At 44.3% G+C, this 24,752-nt stretch overlaps 1 protein-coding gene across 5 annotated transcripts in view; it reads left to right on the forward strand.

Annotated features, from left to right (window-relative positions):
- Positions 1 to 17,296, forward strand: part of LOC124555569 (Bardet-Biedl syndrome 2 protein homolog) — a 180,522-nt gene extending 163,226 nt beyond the window's left edge. For all 5 annotated transcript variants that reach the window (XM_047129529.1, XM_047129528.1, XM_047129532.1 and 2 more), the window contains one exon: positions 16,932 to 17,296. Coding sequence is in view for 1 of the 5 variants with exons in the window: in XM_047129532.1 (XP_046985488.1) it covers positions 16,932 to 16,960 (29 nt within the window). In the remaining 4 variants the exon portion in view is untranslated. The remainder of the gene's footprint in view (positions 1 to 16,931) is intronic.
- Positions 17,297 to 24,752: the final 7,456 nt, after the last annotated feature.

Raw genomic sequence — 24,752 nt, forward strand, 5'->3', positions numbered from 1 at the left:
GTCGAAGTCATGTGTCTACGTCACAGACTCACTGTATACAAAACATCATCGGAGAGCGAATGTACAATGCCCCACTTTCCATGACATCACACCAACTAAACTTCCCACTCTAAATTACCCCCCCCTCCCCCCCCCCTCCCCACACTGTCACACACACACTCTCTCTCTGAGGCCAACCACTTGACTATACCACCCAGTATGAAAACATGCAGTTTCGTGACAAATCGTGTATTTCATGTCAGAAGAATCACTGAACATGAAGATGGTTAAGCAATGGAAGACAGCAGTTGGTTACCTGGTTCTACAGCAGGAACATTCAATGCAATTTGAGGGCAGCACCTTTCCAAAGGGGGAAGGGAAGTGGGTAGATGGAAAAGAAGGATGACTGATGGAAAGAAAAACTATTATAAGAGTTGTAATGGGATGACTGGAGCGGGTGCCGTGGCTGGGGTTGTAAGGTGTGGCTGGGTAGAAGAAGATGGCTGTTTCTAGCAATCTTGCTCTTTATTGTTGGTTCTCCCAATACATTTTCCGGGAGCTCAGCCCCACCGCTCGTGTCGTGGTGGAGACGAGCTGATGCACACAGTCCGGGGAACGTGACACCGCGCTCGGTCAGTGGCTGCGCAGGTGGTAGGAGGTTAGCAGTACGAGGCATGGCCCAGCTCGCAGACACGGCGGCTCTTGACGACGCCGGAAGTCGCCGATGCAGCAGCGGGCAACGCCCCCCGCCGACCGGTCCTCGGAGACAGCATCACTGATGACGACGATGTGACAGCGACTGAACGCCCAGTCGGTCGAACCAAATACTGACACCCACCTCTGATGCCCTTAAATAGTGCAGACCGCTGCTGAATCCACCAGTTACGCAGCGGCATGTTTATTAGAAGGTTCTCGATGAGTTGGCTAACGCAACCGCGCCACACGCGGCCCACGCCTACGTAATTCTGCTAATGTTGCGTTCTGATAGCTGCCACACACGTACCGATGCTCGTTGCAAAACTGTGTCACTTGCATAGCGCGCCGGCCAGCCTTCATCCGCCATTTGCCACAAGGCTGGCGCATCACGCACTGAAACACACTAAATCACAATTTCGCACCGTATTTCCTAAAAATAACCCTCTGTCCTCTACAATTCCTCCCTCATACGAAAAGAATTCGTCCCCGAATTCAACCAAAAAGTCAAAACAAGTACACTTCACTTCACAAATACCACAAAATGCGATTGATTCACTATTTACACTGTGTTCAGTCACTTCTATCCTCAGTCCAATCTTTGTCCATAAACATTACTCAGTGTTCTGCTGCAGTGCCTCACAACTGTTCCGTGATTTTGTCTGGACCCTTAGCTTAAAGGTTGGAAGGGGCGGGATTTGGGCTACCTTCCTCTTGAGCCGATACTACACTAATCCTACGACAAAGATAAAAATACAGGTGGCGGTGGTTGATTATCCAATAACTAGAAAGCGTTGCTTATGCCCATTACGGTACTCGTGCACTCGTTGAAAAAGATGTTCCATAGTTATACGTCCATCCTGAGCTGCTAGCATCCGGTCCAAAGAGGCGAGCAAAGTCGGGCTAATGTGCTATTCAAAAGAGTGAGATTTTCTTTCGTGATGAATTGCACCGGTTGGTCGGGTACCTAGATCAATGTGCGTGTTACGTTCATGATTGTAGCTCCAGTAGTCACAGCTGGGAAGCGGAAAGTTGGCCCTGAAATGTCACACTGTGTGCCGTTAATTAACAGTTCTTTCCCCTGCAATTCTATTCTTTGCGTACTCCCTTGCTTACCCTGCTCGTAACAAATGCAAATAACGACTGTGTTTTCCGTTTCTGAAAATACCCAATGTGGACCCACTTGCTGAAAGAACTGCTCCGTGCCTGCTATAATTTCCTTAGGGCATTCCACGACTGGTTCTTGAGAGCGGAATAGAGAATACTTACAAGATTTGAAACAGTGTGTAACAATTTCGCGGGGCAGATGGTAACTGGACCTGTTCGACAATGCAGCAAGTCTTGTGCAGTGAGGAACGCATGAGCTTGTCTGTTATGTGCCACTAACAGTATTTCCCGTATGGTTAATTGTACGAATTTCTGCAAAATTTCCCACTTCATTGGATACATAAGCGAGGCGTAACATTCAAATTTACAATCGTTACATGTTAATGATATTATGATATGAATTCTCAGCAGGGTACTTGTCCGCGTGCTGGTAACAGTGGCCATTTTGTAGTACAGAGATAAGTGTTCATCTGTTAATGTCGTCAGTAGCTCCAGGGATGTGGGCAATTCAGATTGAACTTTCCGTAACCCTTCCCAAAGTTGTTCCAAAGGTAACAGTACCGGGGTTAGGTGCCCGCGCATTGCATGCAAAAGCTGATCATAGTAGCTGATATTCCCCCTGTGTGTCATTAAACCTTGACTGATTAGCCACCATGGAATGAAGTTCATTAAATGTATCCTCTAATTTACAGATTTCATTGTCAACCGCCCAAATATTACAGTCCACTCTTAAGGTCCATTGATGTCCGGACATAATTATGTCCCCTTGTCACGAGAACAAAACATCACATGATACAGGACGTATCTTCAAGGCTTCAGCTAAGTTGCAACAGCAAAACAGAATAACTATACTGAGAGATAGTGCACACCTTCCCTCTTCAGTGCAACCCATGGTGCTGGAACTGCTGTTCTTACCAGAACGTCACACCTCCTGAGAAACAAAAGAAAAACAACTCACATTAGCTCTTCCTTTTTACGCGTGGCCTAAGAGCATAATAGCATGTCTGATCGCTTCCACAATTAACTTTGTTCTCTTATTTATCTACTTCTTTCTTATTCTTTTTCTTAGATTCATTTTTCTCTCCACTTAAAGTTACTGCAGACAATGAAGGAAGTTCCTCAAAATTCCCCTTGAAAGGCCTAATTCGGCTCACTTGCACAATAGTTGGGCGAGTTGGAAGCTGTAATTTGAAACTCACCGGCAATGTCATCTCGATCACCTGGAAAGGACCTTGATAACAGGATACAAATTTTTTCGCTTTGCCTTTGGCACATATGGATTAGTCATCATCACCCATTGTCCTACATGATATTTGGGTAAAGCTGCCTTTCTACTGTGAACTTTGTCCTGTCTCTCTAACACTTTAGTGTTCATTTTTTTCAACCTGCCACCAGATTGTTTTCAACTTTGTCGATAAATCCTTAACAGCCGAAATATCGGTTCCTGGTGGGGTCTTGAGCAATTCAAACGGAGATGGCATCTTCTGACCGAACAGTACTTCATACGGAGACAATCCTGTACTTTCATGCACTGTTGAATTATACGCCGCGGTTACAAACGCCAATAGGGTATCCCAGTTGTTGGGTTGAGAATTTACATAATAAATTAACATCTTAGCTATTGTACGATGAACTCTCTCGGTCCAATCATTAGCCTGCGGGTTTAACGCACTCGTTCTCAATTTCTTTACATGCAACAACTTGCATAACTGTTTCGTCAAATCGGACATGAAGTTAGACCCTTGATCTGTAATTATAGTTTCAAGTGTTCTGAATTTCAATATCCATTGATGTACCAAGGCGTGAGCCACTGTTTCGGCTCGCTGGTCCGGAATAGCTGTCATAGACACATAGTGCGAAAAATGATCTATTATTGTTAAAACATAGTGATTACCCGCTGGTGTTTGCACAAATGGTCCGAAGACGTCTAAGCCCAGTAATTGGAGAGGTCTATCCACTTCCGGTAGTTGTTGCAACACAATTTTCTGATGACTCAATTCCGCCCATTGAGCACGCTGAATGCAATTCTTTACGTACTGATCGATATCCTGCTTACGCAATGACCACCAATAACTCTGTGCTACCCTCTTTTCCGTTGCTCTTCGACCCGAATGACCAGAAAACATTGAATCATGTGCTTGCCTTAAAATTTCGCTTCTCAATTTTTCTGTTACGACTATGCGTGGACCGTTCCTAGTTTTACGGTACAATATCCTGTCTTCCATGACGAACTGTTGCTGTGAGGTAAATTGTTGATAATCTGTGTCGGCAGTTTGTGCCTCCACCCATTCGTTCTCATTTATTCCTGTGCATTCCATGGCGCATACCTTAAGACTCAGACCATCCGGATTTCTGTGCGATTTACTCAGTGTATTAATCACTTCAAAATCGTACTCACTAAGATGCAAAGCTCACTTAGTTAATCTACTCATTGGGTCTTTAAGCCCTAACAACCACGTAAGTGCTGCATGGTCAGTAATCACCTTGAAACATCGTCCATACAAATAACACCGGAAATAGGTTATTCCGAAAATTAATGCCAATAACTCCTTCTCGGTTGTTGAGTAATTTTTTTCTGCATTATTTAGCTGTGTGGAAGCATATGCTATCGGGTGTTCCTGCCCATCTATTTCCTGAGATAATACGATACCTAAAGCAAAATTGCTGGAGTCACAAGATAATATAAACTTTTTACTAAAATCTGGAAAATCCAAAACCGGACTAGATGTTAACAAATTTTTTAACTTTTGAAAAGCCTCTTTGCATTCTTTTGACCAGTGAAATTTTGCTCCCTTCTTCAACAACTGTATGAGTGGCCTTGCAAATTCCGCAAATTTAAGAATATACCTCCTGTAAAAATTGGCGAGACCTAAATAGGATTGCAACTCTTTTACTTTTGTAGGTGTCCGAAAATTCATTACCGCCTCTACAAGTTTTGGATCCATGCGGACACCCTCCTGTCCTATAATATGACCTAAATAACGGACTTCTTGCAACAAAAAATGACATTTTTCCGTATGAAGAGTTAACCGCGCTGCTTTCAGACGATCGGAAACTTCGCGCAAATGGCGCACATGTTCTTGCACGTCCTTCGAGAAAACAATTATGTCATCCAAATATACCATACCCTGATTAGGTTTCAGCACTCGTAACACGCTATCTAGTAACCGCTGGAAGGTTGCTGGAGCATTTTTGAGTCCGAAAGGCATTCACCAATACTGAAAATTACCTGTAGGTGTTGAAAAAGCTGTCTTCGGTCGGTCTTCCTGGGTGACCTCCAACTGGTGGTACCCGCTTCGATGATCCAAGGTCGTGAAGTACCGACACTGACCCAAATTATCCAGAGTTCAGTGATATTAGGCATTGGGTATGCATCAGATACAGTTTTTTGATTCAGGAAATGATAATCACAACAAAAACGATATGCCTTGCCCCCCATCAGGTGATTTTTTACCTACTATTACGACCGGAGCGGACCCGGGGCTACTACTGGTTTCTGTTATCACATCCCTAAGCTGTTGATTAATAAATTCTTCCATGACAAGCTGTAAACTTTTTGGAACACAATATGGACGTTTATACACCAGTGCCTCATTCCCAGTGGGGATGTAATGCTGAACTAATGGTGTGGCGGGCAGTGGACCATGAGAATTAAATAACTCTTTATATTCTGTCAAAAGGTTCTCCATGACTTCTCTGTCTTACCCTTCTAAATGTGCTGTTTTACCCCTCAGTGGACGACAGTTCAATCCTGCGTCCGGCCATCCTGATTTAGGTTTTCCGTGATTTCCCTAAATCGCTCCAGGCAAATGCTGGGATGGTTCCTTTCAAAGGGCATGGCCGACTTCCTTCCTCATCCTTCCCCAATCCGGTGAGACCGATGACCTCGCTGTCTGGTCTCCTTCCCCAGACAACCCAACCCCAACCCCTCAGTGCGGACCAGGTGACAGACTCTCCCGGCATTGTGTGATCTGCTGCGAAATCCTTATCCAGTTCATCTTCTCCTATTATCTCCAGATTCGCTATTATGGTACCCCATGCTAACTGCACCTCTTCAATCCCAAAATTATCAATACTGACAGGCACGACCTTTTTTCCTTCTATCTCCTGCACGTAGGACACACTACAGCTCGTAAAACACTTCATTTTATCCAGCGGTCCATTCTCAGACAAAGGTTCAACGACACACTACGAATTTACCGGCACGCTAGCTCCAACAGATTATTTTCCCTATACCCTTCAGTATAGTATCCCGCGAGTTAACCCTTAGGGACCATGTACGCAGTTTAGGTGACCCACCCAACGTCTGGGTGGTTCCTTGCGACAGTAATGGTTTTTCGGCCACAGAACCTAGGCGAAATTGTATTCTGTCCAGTTCTACTGTATGCTGTTCCAGGTTAACTTTTGCATGATGCGCAACCAGGAAATCCAATCCGAGTATGACATCATAACTACTGCCAACAACTGGAAGAACTTCTACCTTCACCTGGAAGTTCCTCATTTCCACTTGGAAGTTTAACACCGCTGATCTGAGTGACTTTACCTGTCCCCTACCCACACCCCAGCGTGGTGGTTTTGATTCTACTTTACCGAGTACATTTCTACTCGCCTGAGACCCGGTATCCAATAAAAATTTGCACTGTCTGCCCCTCACCAAGCCGGTCAGAAAAAAATCTGCCACTGATTCTGCACTATCATTAATCCTTACCGGGGGTGTTGCACAGTGGACACACCACCCCCTGCCCCATTTAACTGATGGGGATGAGGCCCACCATGCAGTTTCCTATTGTGATTCTGCCAGGACCCATTGCAGCTACGCTCCCGATGACCCCAATGTCTGCATTTCCTGCACTGCACTTCCTTGCAATCGCATCTATTGTGTCCCATCCGACCTAATCTGAAACATTTTATTTCTGCATTAAATACTGCTTTCCTGTCCCGCGCCTTTGTTACTGCTTCTACTTCCTCTAACGCCACAGCTGACTGCCTCATTGAGAGTCTTAGGGAATTCCATCCTAATTTTGCGGGAGGTTTCGGGTTGTATTCCCCGCAAAAATGCATCTAGTGCCCTCTGCTCAGCTTCCTGCAGAAAGGCTTCATTAACCCTATCGGAATCCGTTAGCTCGTAGGTGTTAACATTAATTTTTCGAATTCGATCTACAAAAGCGTCTATTGACTCCCCATTTCTTTGGTACAGTCTATTCAATTGTTCCCGATAATACCTAGACGTATTTTTCCTCCGATATCTTTCCAGCAACCCTTTTTCGAATACTTCAAATGTCCGAGTATCCCTTAATTCTTCATGGCATGTAACATACGCTCTGGTATCCCCAGTTACTTTCAACTTAGCCACACGCAAAAATGTTTCTCCACCCCAATTTCCCAATTTAGCGGCCGTGCTAAGGTTCTCAAAAAAAAAAAATCCTAACATTCTCCCCAACTTTGCCTGAGAAAGGGGTGACCAAAGACGCAGCATTAGTGTCAAGAATTACTGCATTAACAGGAAACCGTTCAATGCTCGCTTCTTTAGACCGAGCAAGCTCTATCTCTAATTCCGACACTCGCTCAAGTAGCTGCTGAATAGCCACCTCAGCTGACAGACTGCTCCATCACTACCAGCTAACGAATCAAGACTGCAGTAAGCCCAGAAAGAAGAACAGGAAGGGAAGACAGACTATGCTACAGGTTCAGACAAACCACCAAACGAAAAATTGGCACTTACTTGTCATGTTGCAGGAGTTGCTGATCCATTGTAGCCCTTCTCAGGTGCCACATATCCTCGTCGATTACGAGCCACAATTTCCTCCAAATCCAGGGAGAAGACCACTACTGTCACCAATTGTAACAGGAGTGTGTGATGCGCAGGTTGCCCGACTGACACCACTTGTAATGGGATGACCGGAGCGGGTTACGTGGTCGGGGTTGTAAGGCGTGGCTGGGTAGAAGAAGGTGGCTGTTTCTAGCAATCTTCCTCATTATTGGTGGCTCTCCCAATACATTTTCCGGTAACTCAGCCCCACCGCTCGTGTCGTGGTGGAGACGAGCTGATGCACGCAGTCTGGGGAACACGACGCCGTGCTCGGTCAGCGGCTGCGCAGGCGTTAGGAAGTTAGCAGCATGAGGCACGGCCCAGCTTGCAGACACAATGGCTCGTGACGATGCTGGGAGTCACCGATGCAGCAGTGGGCAACGCCACCCACTGACCGGTCCTCGGAGACAGTGTCACTGATGATGACGATGTGACGGTGACTGAACGCCCAGTTGGTCAAATCGAATGCCGATGCCCTTAAATAGTGCAAACCGCTGCTGAATCCAACGGTTAAGCGGCGGTGTGTTTATTAGAGGGTTCTCAATGCCCTAACGCAACCGCGCCTCACGCGGCCCGCACGTGCGTAATTCTGCTAATGCTGCATTCTGATGGCTGCCGCGTACGTACACACATACCGATGCTCGTTGCAAAACTGTGTCACTTGCATAACGCGCCGGCCAGCCTTCATCCGCCATTTTCTGTGAGGCTGGCGCATTGCGCACTGAAACACACTAAATCACAATTTCGCACCGTATTTCCTAAAAATAACCCCTTGTCCTCTACAGAGTAGAAGGTGGTAAGAAAGCACAGATGGAAGACAGAGGGCTGAAGAATCATTGTGGACAGCAGTAATATCTGTAAGTAGCAGCTTGGACTTAAGTTTAAAACCACTCTAGGAATCCCTACAACCTTGGGCTTCACCTCTCTGTAGTGTTTTCATAATGTCAGGATTAGATATGGTTGTTCTTTTGATGTTGGGATTAGATATTACTGTACATTTTGGTAGAAAACCAAGGGCTGAACCAGTAATCCCTGTCACATGCACTCAGTGCAATTCGCCTGAGAACTTCACTCCATGCACTGAGTTGCACCCTGTAGTTTGCTGGGTAAGCCATCAAAAAGCGCATTATGCCAGCCAGTGCTGTAAGTGCACCTGGCTCAGGTATGGGAAGCCTTGGTACCCCAAAAAGTTGGGTAATTTTTTTGAGGATAGGCCAGAATAGCTACAAGATTTTTATTTTAAATAGAAAGTCTATAGAGTAAATACTTTAGGATGGTTAAGTACAGTAGAAGTACCTTGTAAATTGGTAACTAAAGGTGGGTATCGTGTAGGATTTAAGGTCATGGCAACTAAATATAAGTCAATAATATTAGGTGGTGCAATCTGGAAAAATATGACCTCCAATGAAAATAGTTAACAGCCACAACTTAGTTCAATAAGATATAGTTAAGCTGTGATAACAGCACCAGTGAATTAGAATAATAATAATAATCAGTCATAGTGGTATTATGTGGATAGGTTTTATTGTCTTCAGACAATGTCTCAAAACAGCAAAAGTACTATGATACCTCAAGGAAGTGAGATGTGTCATTGGCCACGATGTCATCAATTAAGCTGCTCCAGGTCCCTTGAGAAGCAATGTTAATGATAGCAGTAGATTCACCAACCATAGCCAACTAACCAAAACATGTAACATAAGGGGATAGATAAAGACTAAAACAGTAAAAGGTTGTGGAAGTTCCAATAGATTCCCGATCACTGGGTCTTAAAAATGTGACAAAAGCAAAGTCACCACAGATTTCTGACTGTTGCAAGTACATTTTTCCTAATTGCTAAGATATAAGGTATGGTACAACAGGACAGTGCACAAACCACAAAATTCACACAGGCCAATAACACCAAACTGTAGAGCAGTGTATGTACTGTTCAGTTTGCATAGGTCAGTTTTGTTCTCCATGGGTTAATGAAAGGCTTAGACCACAGTACGTGTATAGTCGTTAACAATAGGTATTAAATTATTAAAGTAAACTTGTAGAAGATTATACAGAAAGCTGCAGATAAGGAGGAAATTAAATCATATTGCTAGTATCACCCTGATACCTGCCCCCTCCGACATAGTGGTGCCAAAAGCTGCCCACCAACAAAGAACAAACTGGCAAAGGACAGAGCCAGTCATGAAGCAGGAACTTAGCGTATGTGCCAAATGCTAGTGAGACAGAAAAGGACATTTGAACAATGTAAAGGATCAAGTATCACTATGAGAGAAGTATGGGAGACAGAGTGTAAATAATAGTGTATATATAACAGTGCTTATGTTTCAAAAAGCTCACAAATAGGCATCTAGAGGGCAGGAGTTTCCTAGGAGGGAGGAAGCATAATGGCACATGCCACAGCTGCAGCCAAGTACCGTATTGAGGACATTAGTAGCCATCGCCTTCAGTTGATGTCAGTGACCTGCCGGCGCAACATCCAGCAGGAGCCAAGCACTTCCACAGTTCCACCCACTGCCATGTGGCAATGGGTGGGCTTACATCACTGGCCACTGTCCAAGATGCTTTCATGTGACATAGGTACTCAGCTTTTTCTGCATACTCAACCCCTGAATGCAGTGTTTAACACCCCCTCCTCCCCCCTCACTACCCCTCTCTTCCCCCTTCTCCACCCCTCCCTTCCCCCATCCTCACCCCTCCACACCTCACCACTCCTCCCCCTCCTTCCACATCCTGCCACAGCCTCCTGCTCCTCCCCCATCATCCCCCTCCCATCCTCTTCCCATAGCCGCCATCTCCTCTTGCCTCCCACAGCCTTCCCCTCTCCTCCCCCCTTGTAACTCTCATTGCCCTCCTACGCTCTCCTATCACCTACTTACCCCCCACCAAATCCTCCCCCTCCTGTGTCCCCTCCCATCTCATGTGCCTCCTCCCACCCCCTCCGCCTCATTTCCTGTACCTCCTCCCATCCTCCTCTTCCACACCCCTCGTCCCCCTCCATGCCACTCCACATCTCTCCTCCCTCTCCACGCCAATTCACCCCTCCTCCCCCTACTCCCCATCCTTGCCCATTCCCCATCCTTGCCCATTCCCCATCCTTGCCCATTCCCCATCCTTGCCCATTCCCCATCCTTGCCCATTCCCCATCCTTGCCCATTCCCCATCCTTGCCCATTCCCCATCCTTGCCCATTCCCCATCCCTGCCCATTCCCCATCCCTGCCCATTCCCCATCCCTGCCCATTCCCCATCCCTGCCCATTCCCCATCCCTGCCCATTCCCCATCCCTGCCCATTCCCCATCCCTGCCCATTCCCCATCCCTGCCCATTCCCCATCCCTGCCCATTCCCCATCCCTGCCCATTCCCCATCCCTGCCCATTCCCCATCCCTGCCCATTCCCCATCCCTGCCCATTCCCCATCCCTGCCCATTCCCCATCCCTGCCCATTCCCCATCCCTGCCCATTCCCCATCCTTTCCCTCCATGCCCCACCTCCCCCTCCATACCACTCCTCTCTCTCCACAATCAACCCTTCTCCCTCTCCACACCCATTCTCACCCCTTGCTCTGCCCTCGCCCCCCCCTTCTGCCCTCGCCCCCCCCTTCTGCCCTCGCCCCCCCCTTCTGCCCTCCCCCCCCTTCTGCCCTCCCCCCCCTTCTGCCCTCCCCCCCCTTCTGCCCTCCCCCCCCTTCTGCCCTCCCCCCCCTTCTGCCCTCGCCCCCCTTCTGCCCTCGCCCCCCTTCTGCCCTCGCCCCCCTTCTGCCCTGGCCCCCCCTTCTGCCCCCGCCCCCCTTCTGCTCCGCCCCCCCTTCTGCCCCCACCCCCCTTCTGCCCTCCTCTGCGCCCCCCTTCTGCCCTCCTCTGCGCCCCCCTTCTGCCCTCCTCTGCGCCCCCCTTCTGCCCTCCTCTGCGCCCCCCTTCTGCCCTCCTCTGCGCCCCCCTTCTGCCCTCCTCTGCGCCCCCCCTCTGCCCCCCTCTGCGCCCCCCTTCTGCCCCCCTCTGCCCTTCTCTGCCCCCCTCTGCCCTTCTCTGCCCCCCTCTGCCCCCCCTCTGCCCCCTCTCTGCCCCCCTCTGCCCTTCTCTGCCCCCCTCTGCCCCCCCTCTGCCCTCTGGCCCACACCCTCTGCCTCCACCCCCCTCTGCCTCCACCCCCCTCTGCCCTCGACCCCCCCACCCGGTCCGCTGCCCTGACTGCAGGGCACACTACCGGCCAGCATATTCACGTGGAGAGAAGGGTGGTGAGCTAGCTATGCATGTGCAGCACGTATGCTATACTCTACCCCCTGTCAATCATCTAGGTCCATGTGCTCCAGCAGGCATAAACTTCTGCATCGCTTGGTACTAGACCCCCCCCCCCCCAAAACGTGTATACGGGGGGAAATGGCCTGAATGGTGCCATGGGGGGGGGGGATGTAGGTACGGGAGAAGATGCAGCCCTTTGACTGCTGGCTGTGGGAAAGGTGAGTGTTTCGCTGAGTCATCATAACATGACTGCCAGATGTTTCAACTGATCCATGGAATTGCAGTAAGGATCAATGGTGCAACAGTGGTGGGGAGTCGTAGGCAGCCACCAGGGCCATTGGCCATCATGGATATTAAAAGTGCAAAGTTAACCAATCTTGAATAATGTACTGTAAGATGTTGATGATACAGGCTTACTCATAATCCAGGATCACTCGTTAATCAAGGATCGCTCATTAAAAACAGGAAGCTTATTGACTGTCATTATCAGGAATATGTGGAATTAAATTTGTTCTTGTTTGTCAGGATGCAGTGTTATGGAGATATTTGTATTTGTTAGGACTGGGACAGTGGTTTTTGCAACTCCTTTTGACCATACCAGTATTTGAACCGTCATTTGTCATAACCTCATAGGGTTCTCGTAAATTTTTTTTTTTATTTTTATTTTTTTTTTTTTCAGGAAAATTATCTTTATTATGAGAGTATGTTACACTGCATTCAGAGAGACAAGGAGCAAGTAAAAACAAAGTGCATGTTACTTTAACTGCTCTTGTGACCGTTGTTCAGAATCTGACTGTATGGCATTGTGCATTAATCTAGCGACCTAATATTTACATCATTTGGGAAAAATAATTTCCTCCAGTTCAGTTCAAGGTCTCATTGATTATTTTAACAGGCTCATACTGTGGCATACCTAAAAACAAAGTTGTTGAAATATACCTCAGAAATTATTTTATGTTGTTTTTAGATTTAATTGTGATGCGCCATTTGCTGTTGAAGGCATTTTTTACAGCTAGCTACGAAAAGGGGCTCATGTGGGCATGAATGATACCAGCCACCTTGTTGTCTTAGATATCATTCTTTGTTTCTTTAGATGGTTTTGTGAATTGGTGAAGGCAGATAGCCTTGTAGACAGGGTGGAAATATGACTCAGGATATAGAGCATCATCCTCAGAATTAATTATGATACCCTAGTTAGGAGCTGAGTTGAGTGTTTAAGTGGCAAACTCAAATGATTTGCCACAGTCTTGAATGATAAATTCTTCATTTCTTTTGTCAAATGTAGAATTGTAGGATCCCACTGTGTAGGTCATTTGTACCCTACATAAAGGAAGCAGCTCTTCATGTAGTGGGTACCTGAGGGCTCTTCTGGTTAGAAGAACCCATCCATAGGCTTGATGATGAATTAAGTGTCATATTCAGAAAGAGGACTAGCTCAGCCACATCACAGAGGGGTTTCATCTTTGCAGATAAGGGGGAGGAAACCTTAATGTGGTACTGATTGCAGGAGCATTCATTATAAAGTCCTACAAATAATCTTGCTTATAACAATAGTAATGACCACACAGTAGCAGCTGAGACTTGAATTCCTATTTAAGAATATACTGCAAGGATAGGATGGACACCAGTTGTGGCATTTGTAGTGCTGTGAACAACTTGATAAGATCTAATGGCGTTATCACTGGTTCAAAATAGAAAATAGTCTGGTTAAAATTAGGTCAAGCATATTAATTGGATGCATTTATAGATCACCTGCCTCAGCAGCTTTAGTGACAGAATGGTTCAAAGGACACTTGGAGATAAAATTTCTTGGTGAAACTGGTGCCAAGGACAAGGATTCATATGAGATTGTTGTGAATGTCTTCTCTGAAAATTACCTTGGAAAATCACTCATGGTAACTAACAGAGTTAAAATATCTGATTGAGAAACAAAAAAGAGGGAATCAGTTATTGTATGGTTATTATAATATCAATGATTACTGGTGTTAAAGGTAATATTAGAAAAGGTTGCAAAATGTTTCTGCCTAACAGAGGTCACCCTCTGTTTCTTTAGATAGCTGGCTGTCTCAGTGAAGACAACTAGCCTTTCATTCAAAGATCATTTAAACAATTGACATTCAGCATTTGTTTATAGGTGTGAGAATGTGGAATGTCAATGGAAATGGTTAAAATCATTGTACAGTATGCTGAAGACAATTATATCCTGAGCAAGGTTGTGAGGAATGGAAAGGAGTGCTGTGGTTTAATACCCAGATAACATTATTACAAATTTAAACAACGGCAAAGCCTAACCGACAAACAAAAATTATATGAAGCCAAAATAAATGTAAGCAGAGAAAAGTGAGAAGCATTCAATGAACCCGAAAGTAAAATTCTGGTAACCAATGTGATGAAAAATTCTAAAGTAATTTTGGTCTTATGTAAAGTCAGTAAATGGAGCAAAGCTGTTTATCCTGTTGTTTAATATTAATACTGACACCAAAGTAGTTGTAGACACCGAGGAGGCCAGCACACAGAATTTGGCATTCCAAAATTGTTTCACTGGGGAAAAATGTTGTACGGTTCCCTTTCACTTTCATTGCACAAACACAGAAGTGACAGATATTAGGACAAGTGACAGTGGAATGGAAAATAACTAAAAATGAGAAAGGCAGTAAGACCTAATGAGATACCTGTATTACTCTGTACAGATTATGCAAGACACTGTAGCAATGAAAGCATTCTAAAGGACTAGAAAGAGAAGGTATTGATGATTCCCATTCTCAAGAAGGGTCGGCAGACAGATGTGTATAATTATAGGCATATACTGTTACCTAATCTATTTTAGAATTGTCGAACATGTTTTACACTACTGGCCATTAAAATTGCTACACCAAGAAGAAATGCAGATGATAAACAGGTATTCATTTGACAAATATATAATATTAGAACTGACATGTGATTACATTTTCATTTTCACGCAATTTGGGTGCATAGATCCTGAGAAATCAGCACCCAGAACAACCACCTCTGGCTGTAATAACGGCCTTGATATGCTTGGGCATTGAGTCAAACAGAGCTTGGATGGTGTATACAGGTACAGCTGCTCATGCAGCTTCAACACGATACCACAGTTCATCAAGAGTAGTGACTGGCGTATTGTGACGAGCCAGTTGCTCGGCCTCCATTTACTAGACATTTTCAGTTGGTGAGATGTCTGGAGACTGTGCTGGCCAGGACAGCAGTCGAACATTTTCTGTATCCAGAAAGGCCCGTACAGGACCTGCAACATGTGGTCATGCATTATCGAGCTGAAATGTAGGGTTTCGCTGGGATCGAATGAAGGGTAGAGCCACGGGTCGTAGCACATCTCAAATGTAACATCCACAGTTCAAAGTGCCGTCAATGCGAACAAAAGGTGACAGAGACGTGTAACCAATGGCACCCCATACCAACACGCCGGGTAGTCGCCAGTATGGCGATGGCAAATACACGCTTCCAATGTGTGTTCACCGCGATGTCACCAAACATGGACGTGACCATCATGCTGCTGTAAACAGAACCTGGATTCATCCAAAAAAATGACGTTTTGCCATTCGTGCACCCAGGTTCATCGTTGAGTACACCATCGCAAGCGCTCCTGTCTGTGATGTGGCGTCAAGGGTAACCGCAACCGTGGTCTCCGAGCTGATAGTCCATGCTGCTGCAAATGTCATCGAACTGTTCGTGCAGATGGTTGTTGTCTTGCAAACGTCCCCATCTGTTGACTCAGGGAGCGAGACATGGCTGCACGATCCATTACAGCCATGTGGATAAGATGCCTGTCATCTCAACTGCTAGTGATACGAGGCCGTTGGAATCCAGCACGGCATTCCGTATTGCCCTCCTGAACCCACCGATTCCATATTCTGCTAACAGTCATTGGATCTCGACCAACGCGAGCAGCAATGTCGCGATACGATAAACCGCAATCACGATACGATAAACCGCAATCACGATAGGCTACAATCCGACCTTTATCAAAGTCGGAAACGTGATGGTACACATTTCTCCTCCTTACACGAGGCATCACAACAACGTTTCACCAGGCAACGCTGGTCAACTGCTGTTTGTGTATGAGAAATTGGTCGGAAACTTTCCTCATGTCAGCACGTTGTAGGTGTCGCCACCGGCGCCAACCTTGTGTGAAAGCTCTGAAAAGCTAATCATTTGCATATCACAGCATCTTCTTCTGGTCGGCTAAATTTCCCGACTGTAGCACGTCATCTTCGTGGTGTAGCAATTTTAATGGCCAGTAGTGCATGTATATTTTAGCACCTTTTTGGAAACTGGAAATCTACAGCATTGGAATAAACATTATTCCATGAGCATAAACCTTGTGAAACTAATTAGTCTATACTTTTGTGGAATTTGGGTGGCAGTAGATAATAGCACCCATGTTGATGCTGTGTTCCTCGACTTCTAGAAGATGTTTGATACAGTTCCACACTGTTGCTTAGTGAACAAAAGATGAGCTTGTGGGATATTGGACCAGATATGTGATTTGACCAGTTACTTCCTACCAGATGGAACTCAATATGTTGTTCTTAATGGTGTGAAAGATATAAAAGTAATTTTTGGTGTACACCAAAGATGTCACAGGACTGTCTCTGTTCCTATTATATATCCCAGATCTTTTGAATAAAATTGAAAGCTCCATGAAGCTGTTCGAAAATAATGTGGCATTATATAGAAAAGTCAAAATGTCAGAAAATGGAATTGAAATGCAAACCTTGTGTAGGAACTGGCAATGATCCTCTTGCATCAATTCCATATTCTCACAAATTATGAGATTACAACAAAAACGAGCAGCAATGTCGCTGACTGATAAACTGCACTTCATGCCTGTTTGACATTTGTTACATGCCACATGCATGGTATACAATTTTTATGGTCAGCAGTATAACATATGTCATGATTTCTTAGGAGGTTTCTGTTCTTTCTGTATTCTGTTACAAGTTTTTCGAAATATGCCTTGAGAGTTCATTATTTTTACTTTTTAAATTCTTGTTTGCATGTATTACATCTCTGTTATTAGCTACTTTGTTGCTTATATGTAGTAATATAAAATAATTATACCTTACTCATTTTCAGATTTGAGTGCCAAAACAGTGCCTACATAATTGTGTCTTCAGTTGTTAAGAGGTTTTGTTTATGCTCTCTTGCACATGTTGAAACACAATGTTAAACAAATATCCTGAAAACCACTACCTGTTTGATATCTTATTCTTTGTAAGACGGAAAGACAAATAGAAGAAGATAAGGAGCTGGAATAACACATTTCTAACACAATGACCACATTGCCTTTGAAGTTAGGCTGTGCTTAAAAATATCCATGTCATCTCTTAAATATACCCTGTCCTCACTGTGCTGACATTTACTGTCATGTAATTGAGATCACAGTTTTGTTACTCTTATTCATACTTATGTGCTGTGTAAACTTGTGTGTGTTACTTATAGGGCTGTGATATTGATTTCATAAATTAAAAAAATTTAAAGAAAAATTTATTTCTCTCCTGTCTATTATTCAGAACCCTTCTTTTAAATATTATACTTGTGATTTTTTATTTTTCCATGTTTGACACACCTTTGTATCTGTGAACATAAAATGGGCGACTTAAGGCAATCATACTTAACACAGAAATCCAATATTGTATATCCTTTAAAAACTAAATTATGTGTCTCAATGTCAACTTGGTTCATCAGAATGTGAGAGGGATAAAAAATAAAGTAAACGAACTGTTAGTTAAGATGATCTCAGCTGTTGGAAAGAAATGTATTTGTTTGTCTGAACACTTTATGGCCAATGAGACAGAATCTCTCATTAAGTGGTTGCAAATAAGCTGCTTAGATGCACCATGGATAAGGGAGAAGTCACTTTCTTATAAAAATGTATGTGAACTCAAAAATATGGAGATAAGTACATTTTTATAGGCTAGGATATAGAAACATTTGCTTGTGAATTATTGTACAGTATAACATTTGTGATTGTTACAGTATACAGATTTCCATTGGATAATTGGGAAATTTTCAAGACCAATTTCTTTTCCTTATTGTGATATCTCAGGCAGAAAAAAGGGATTATTGATTTGTAGCGATTTTAATGCAAATTTCCTAAAGGAACCTGTCAAGAAAAGTGAGCTAGAAATATGGTTTAGTGTCTTTTGTAAAGGTGCGTTACACCTGAGCTAATGGGGACCTGCGAGGCTTATTTATAGTAAGAGATATATCTGACGCTCCTCTGAAACAGCGCAAGCTAACTCAAGTCCATATCCCAAAGCAAAAAAGTTCAGTTTGTACCATGTCAAAGGTTTTCCAATGACAAATAGCGTCCATGATATTAGCATCCAAGACAGACCAGTAGCACACTTGCCACGCATTCCACAGGTCACATCACAACTGACTCTGACTGGCCTTCGGCCTGCTTATATGTCGGATCATGGCATGGTCCCATCAGAGTCACAGTTTGGGCTTCAAAAGGAAGCTTTTTATACTTTCACTGAGCACATAATAACTATCATCAGTTGGGATGTTCTGTGACTTATTACATTTGATTATGTCATTCATAATATTCTATTAGAGAAATTAAATTTTTATGGGATATAGTGTCCAGCACATGCCTGGTATAGTTCCTGTTGAAGTGGGATGCAGAAACTTACACTAGGATGTTTGAGTAATATGAACAGAGATGCCATCTCACCAACATTGGAAGAAATCACAATGGGCAATCTGCAGGGTTTGATCTTGGGATCTGTTACTGTCCTAGCTCTTTGTTAATGATCTACCATTTTATTTGAATCAGGAGGCAAAATTAGTCATTTAGGAAGATGATAAAAGCATTATTTTCAAGCATTCAAATAAGCATAGAAAAAATAGTAATTGATGGTTTTGTTAAAGTCATTAACTGGTTTTGCCCTAATGGACTAGCATTAAACTTTGAATAAAACACAACTCATTCAATTGTGTACTGTAAAGAAAAACCCATCTACTGTAAATGTAGACAACAAAAAAGTAAGAAACAGAACAAAAAGTTCCAAGTTCTTGGGTGTACATAATGATGAATGCTTAAATGGGAAAAAAAACATATAAAAGATCCGCTAAACACTTTTGCCATAAGAATAAGTACTAAATTTATGGGCATAGAAATCAATAACTTAACATATTTTCATTCACTGATGTCCTATGGGTTAATATTTTGGCTTAACTCCTCACCCAGACAAAAATAAAGCACTTAGAATTGTGTTTTAGTTCGTACGCCTACATCTTCCAGGCTTCTGTTTAAACAATTACAGATATTAAACCACACTCTCATGGTGCATTTATCCGTTCTCGAAATTTGTAGTCAACTGTTCATTGCAGTCTGAGAGTAATAGAGGTAAAAGCTCATGGAAATATAACCCTTTGACTCGGCTAGAAGTTTCTAACCATCTTCTCTTTGGTAAGTGCACAACATTACTATATCACTTCCATGCTATGGTATACACACTCTTGACCTTCAGAACACATGCAATGCCTATGTGCATTTTAATTGTGCTACTGTTGGTGAACGAACTCTTAATCGGTAAACGAGAACCTACTCTTTGCCTAACTGTGTGAGTAGTGTAGTATTTGATAAAGGCTGACAGCCTCATATTGCATCATGAGAGAAGTTAAAAAGTCACAACTGTCATTACTAACCACCGACCTTTAGCAGTCCAAGTGCCCTTTAATAAATTTGAAGAACCAACTGCTGGACTGGACATATGCAGTTCTGTCAATCTCTGATCAATTGGCTCTTTGCAGTATCTCAGTACAGAAAAATCTCAAGAGAATAGTTCAAATATATGAAGTCAGAAAGTCACTAAAGAAACAATAATGTTTACTCACACTTCAATAAACCTTTCTAAGTATATTTATTTGACCAATGTCTTCTCCAGATAACCATTAACTCCCTGATTTTATTCAAGGCTGCTACCAATAACAACATGTAATAGGGTCAGATCACTACACCCTAACTTTGATGGTCATATCTGTCAATTAGTTATACCTATAACAAACCTGTCTCCATAAAGTATGATATGCCCAGCCAAAAATAATAAAGTATGTCTATCAAAGCCAAAAATTTCTGATAACTCTCCTCGTCATGGTCTTGCTAAACTTGTTTTCTTCCCTTCTTGAAAACCCATTACTGATTGTCCAGTTTAATGATTTCTAAGCAGCTCTCCAAATTAAGCATTTAGGCCTCGTAGCTAATCAACACTGTGACTGCAACGTGATTGGCTTTTTTTCTCATCCACAGACATTCTTCTGTGCAGCTAGTAGTAGATACCCCGTAGTTGGTATTCTCATCTGACAGAATCATTCATAAATGAGTTTTGCAATATTAGTGACCAGAAAATATTGACATTGCGGGTAACCCTAAGAATACTGGTCTAGTGAAAACTTACCCAAGTACCACACTGTGCTCAGACTTGAGCATCACCCATCCCCTTAATGCTACTAAACAAGAGAATATTCCAGCCTATCATGCAGTTTGGAATATCTGAAGATACCACCATGGCTCACGCCTGCATCATTTACATCATCTGTTTCCTCCATTGCAATGAAGCATGTGAACTAACTCTTTGTATTGAAATCCAGATGAGATGATTATTCTTCCTAAAACCATCCTTGCCAGCTTGGAAAAGGTATATTTTAAGCTCAAGATGATTTTATTATTTCATTGTCCATGAGAGTAAGCATTCATAAAGTAATGATAGTTTAGTGTAGAGTTTATTTTATTTATCCTCAGTGTAGCAGCATTGTGCATACAATACTGAGTACTGGCAACTGGTTGATACCAGGAAGGAACATAATTTGGAGTCTGTAACTGGACCTAGTAACAAGGCAGTGGCATAAAAAAGTATATTTCTTTAAAGTAATTAAAGTCAACAATACGGTAGTAAAATATAAAGAAATTGACATATAAGTGTATTGCTACAATAACAGTGTTCTACAAAATTACCACATGCAAATCAGTATCATTGCTATCTACTTGCACCAGTAGTGTGTAGCAGACTATATATTTGAGAGTGGGATGGCTGTTCGTTGTATGAGAGTAAGAGAAGACAAATGGTATAACACACGTAGTTGAATGATATGAGGGCCTCATTTACCAGCTGAACTACAGTGGGCAGCCACTTGCAGATTAGAGGCAAACAGAGCTAGCCAAATGGTTAAATGTCCATTTTTCTGTTGTTCAGAGACTGTAGCAGTAATGTCTAATTACAGGCATCAAGAAAACTCGATCAAGAATGGGCCAGCTTTACAGCGACCACCAATAACTAATATCTGCTGTTAAAAACTCTAAGGAATAAGACTATGACCCTGTAACATTTACAGTCTGTCCTTGGTGCGCCCATTAAAAGGGTGATATGATCAGGTACTGTGTCTAGAATTCTTTATGAAGGTGATGCTTATGTTAGCCAGGTAAGTATATGTATACCATTCACAGTTCTTCATTCAGGAGATTTTAAGCAGTGGCTGTACTGTATGCAATCTGGGCTGCTGATCAATAAGGACCATTCACTTCATGGACAAGTCTGACTGTCATCTCTGTAAGGGTTAGTGTGGTTAAGCAGTGTCTGTATTTAGACTGGTGTATTTTTGTGTGGACACACAAACCTACTCATCATTGTCATGGAACTGCGATGGCGAAGGCACGTGAGAGGCATAGCTATGCGGTGGTGGTGGTGGTGGTGGTGGTGGTGGTGGTCTTTGGTGCTTACCGGGACACTGACAAGATTGTATCAGCACTGTAACATCATTTAGCTATCATTGCCAGAGTTGATTGCAGTGTTGCTTGAGGTGTTCTTATTTGGCTGCTACTTCAAATATTTGATGCCCCCTGTGTTTGACTATGGCTCCAAAGGCCTTGCTTTTGATCATTGGTTTGGCTGTCTGTCACTTCAAGGGTCTGATAAAGGAAAGGGCAACATACAATCTTCCACAGCAGTGTGCTTAGTAAAAACACAGTTGTGTTCAAACCAACCTTTGGATTGATGACAGATTTACTTATGACCAATGATGACCTCTCAAGTTCAACATCTTGGTAAAGGTCACGGCCAGCACTAGCAAGTTTACGCCCACATTTGTTATGAGCGAAACATAAAGCATTGTGCTGTGGCTTATTGCATCAGCTTTGACCACAGAAACACTCAGTGTCAGGTGTCCTTAATTTGCTCCACCGAGTCAGTAGTTACAAGCACAACTACTTCCTGAATTAAAGATTTGACATAAAGACATTTTGCAACTTCCTGCGGGCCCAGGGGTTAGAATAGGCCCGAGGTATTCCTGCCTGTCGTAAGAGGTGTCTAAAAGGAGTCACACCTTTCGGCCTTTATGTGATGGTCCCCTGTAGGGTTTGACCTCCATTTTTCAAAATTTTCCTGAAGAGTGAGCCAATTGGGGAAGAGCGCCTTACACGGTGCATCGTGTCCTTCGTGCATTGAGATCATTACCCCACTTTCTCATCGTGGCATTGCAGTCCCGCTCATCCTCCGTCTCTTCAGCGAGGACACCTTCCTGGGGACATATACTCTACCCACTGTGCAGTGTCATTTTCTGCGCTGACGAGGACCATGGAATTCCTTGCATCTCATATCCAGCACAATAGCCAGTCTGTTGTGGTGGGGATGCCATGTACCCTGTTGGTTGCAACCCCCTGACTACACAGGCATCGCTCTGCTGATGCCTGCGCTGTTAACTCCCCATGTATGCCAAGGAGTAGATGCCCATCAGACTGGGGCATCGGGACTCCCGGCAGTGTCCATACTGCCAGGTGTCCTTTGCTGCGGCTGGATGGCACCCGCGGGGAGGGCCCCTGGTTGGAGTGGGTGGCATCAGGGCGGATGACGCGCAATGAAGCATACCACGTTGTCACTTGCTGGTGATCAAACACCAGCAGTCTTTAAGCGTTCAAAGTCTCAGTACAATGCAAGGAAGTATGATCCTAAATCATTCCCCTCCCTGGTCACACCATGGGAGGAATGCCAGGCTAAGGATGACAGCGAACCTTATTTGCCCCAGTACCTTGCATGTACGAGAGCTGATGGGGACTCCTTTGTCTTGATGAAGCCTCAGTTTTTTGTAGTGCATTTAGAGGACAAGTTTGGGGAGTTGGAGGGCTTGTCCAAAATGTGGTCAGGGTCAGTCTCGATAAAAACACCATCTTCTGCCCAGTCACGGGCATTACTCACTAGCAACAAGCTGGGGGATGTTCCTGTTACCATCACGCTTCATAAGAACTTAAATATGGTCCAGGGTATTATATTCCACAGGGACCTTGTTTTGCAGTCTGACGACGAGTTGCGTGCCAACTTAGAGCGATGAGGAGTTCATTTTGTCTGGCTTGTCCATTGGGGTCCGAGGCATAATCAGGTTGCCACCAGTGCCTTCATCTTGGCCTTCGAAGGTGACACATTACCTGAGAAGGTCAAGGTAATGGTCTACCACTGTAATGTCAAGCCATCTGTCCATCCCCTTTGCTCACCAGACTGCAGGATTTTACAGTGATAAAGGAAGATCATGGAATACAAGACCCTCGACCGACTGACCTACACTAACGCCAAGAGTAAATTTGAGCACCTACATCCTGTGGCCATGACCTCCTCTTATGCCACCACTACAAGAATAGTTGTAGGTACATCAGTTCTGTGAGTTCCAGTCGGCTCTCAGAGCCGGAAGACTACACCTGCCTCTTTGAAGGGGGAGGGCAGCACTTCCCTCCCTGTTGCTCCCACACCACCTACCTCAGGAGTGCTGTCTCCCCCCCCCCCCCCCCCCCCCCCCCCGTAACCATCAGGTACACCAGTCGACACTTCTCAGCCAGAGAAGCATAAGTCTTCTTCAGCTCCTGTCGCTAGGAAGGGGTCCCTTGGGTCACTCCCTTCCCAGGTTTCTGCTAGTGGGAAAGATGACACCCACCAGTGGCTGAAGTGCCCAAAAGCAGCTGGTTGTAGGGTTTCCCAATCATCCTCAGTCACAGAGACTGAATGAGTGAAGCCCTCCCAGCCAGAGAAACCCAAGGGTCGGTGAGAGAAATCAAGAAAGAAGACCCCGAAGACAAAGGGAATTGCGGTGGCACCCACACCACTGCTGCCTACAAGCTGTGCGTCTGAGGATGAGGTGAAGTTTCTGGCATCTGCTGAGGACCTAGATCTCACCAGACCCTCAGACACAATGGATATAGCCTGTTCAGGAAATAAGTCAGTGGCAACAGGTGACGCTGAGGTGTAGACTACCTCATTGAGTGTTTCATGCCTTCCCAGTCTGATGAGCACATCATCCTCTAGTGGAATTATGGTAGTTTTTTCCACCACCTGTACGAGCTGTGGCAACTGTTAAGCTTTACACCTGCTTTCTGCATTACCCTCCAGGAAACCTGGTTCATGACGACACGGACCCCTACCCTTTGCGGCTACAGGGGATATTACAAGAACTGTAGCGAATATAATAGTGTGTCTGGTGGAGTTTGCATTAATGTCCTGAACTCGGTATGTAGTGAACCTGTGCCCCTTCAAACTCCTCTTGAAGCTGTGGCTGTCAGGATATGGATGACGCAGGAAATAACTATCTGCAACGTGTATCTCCTTCCAGATGGTGTGGTACCCCTGAAGGTATTGGCTGCACTGATTGACCAACTCCCTAAACCTTTCCTACTTCTGGGAGATTTTAACGCCCATAACCCCTTGTGGGGTAGTGCCACGATTACTGGCCATTGCAGAGATGTAAAAAATTTACTGTCTCAACTCAACCTGTGCCTCTTAAATACTGGGGCCGCCACACATTTCATTGTGGCTCATGGTAGTTACTCGGCCATTGATTTATCAATTTGCAGCTTAGGACTCCTTCCATCTATCCACTGGAGAGCACATGACGACCTGTGTGGTATTGACC

This window comes from Schistocerca americana, chromosome X, assembly GCF_021461395.2.
Source record: "Schistocerca americana isolate TAMUIC-IGC-003095 chromosome X, iqSchAmer2.1, whole genome shotgun sequence".
Taxonomy (NCBI): Eukaryota; Metazoa; Arthropoda; class Insecta; order Orthoptera; family Acrididae; genus Schistocerca; species Schistocerca americana.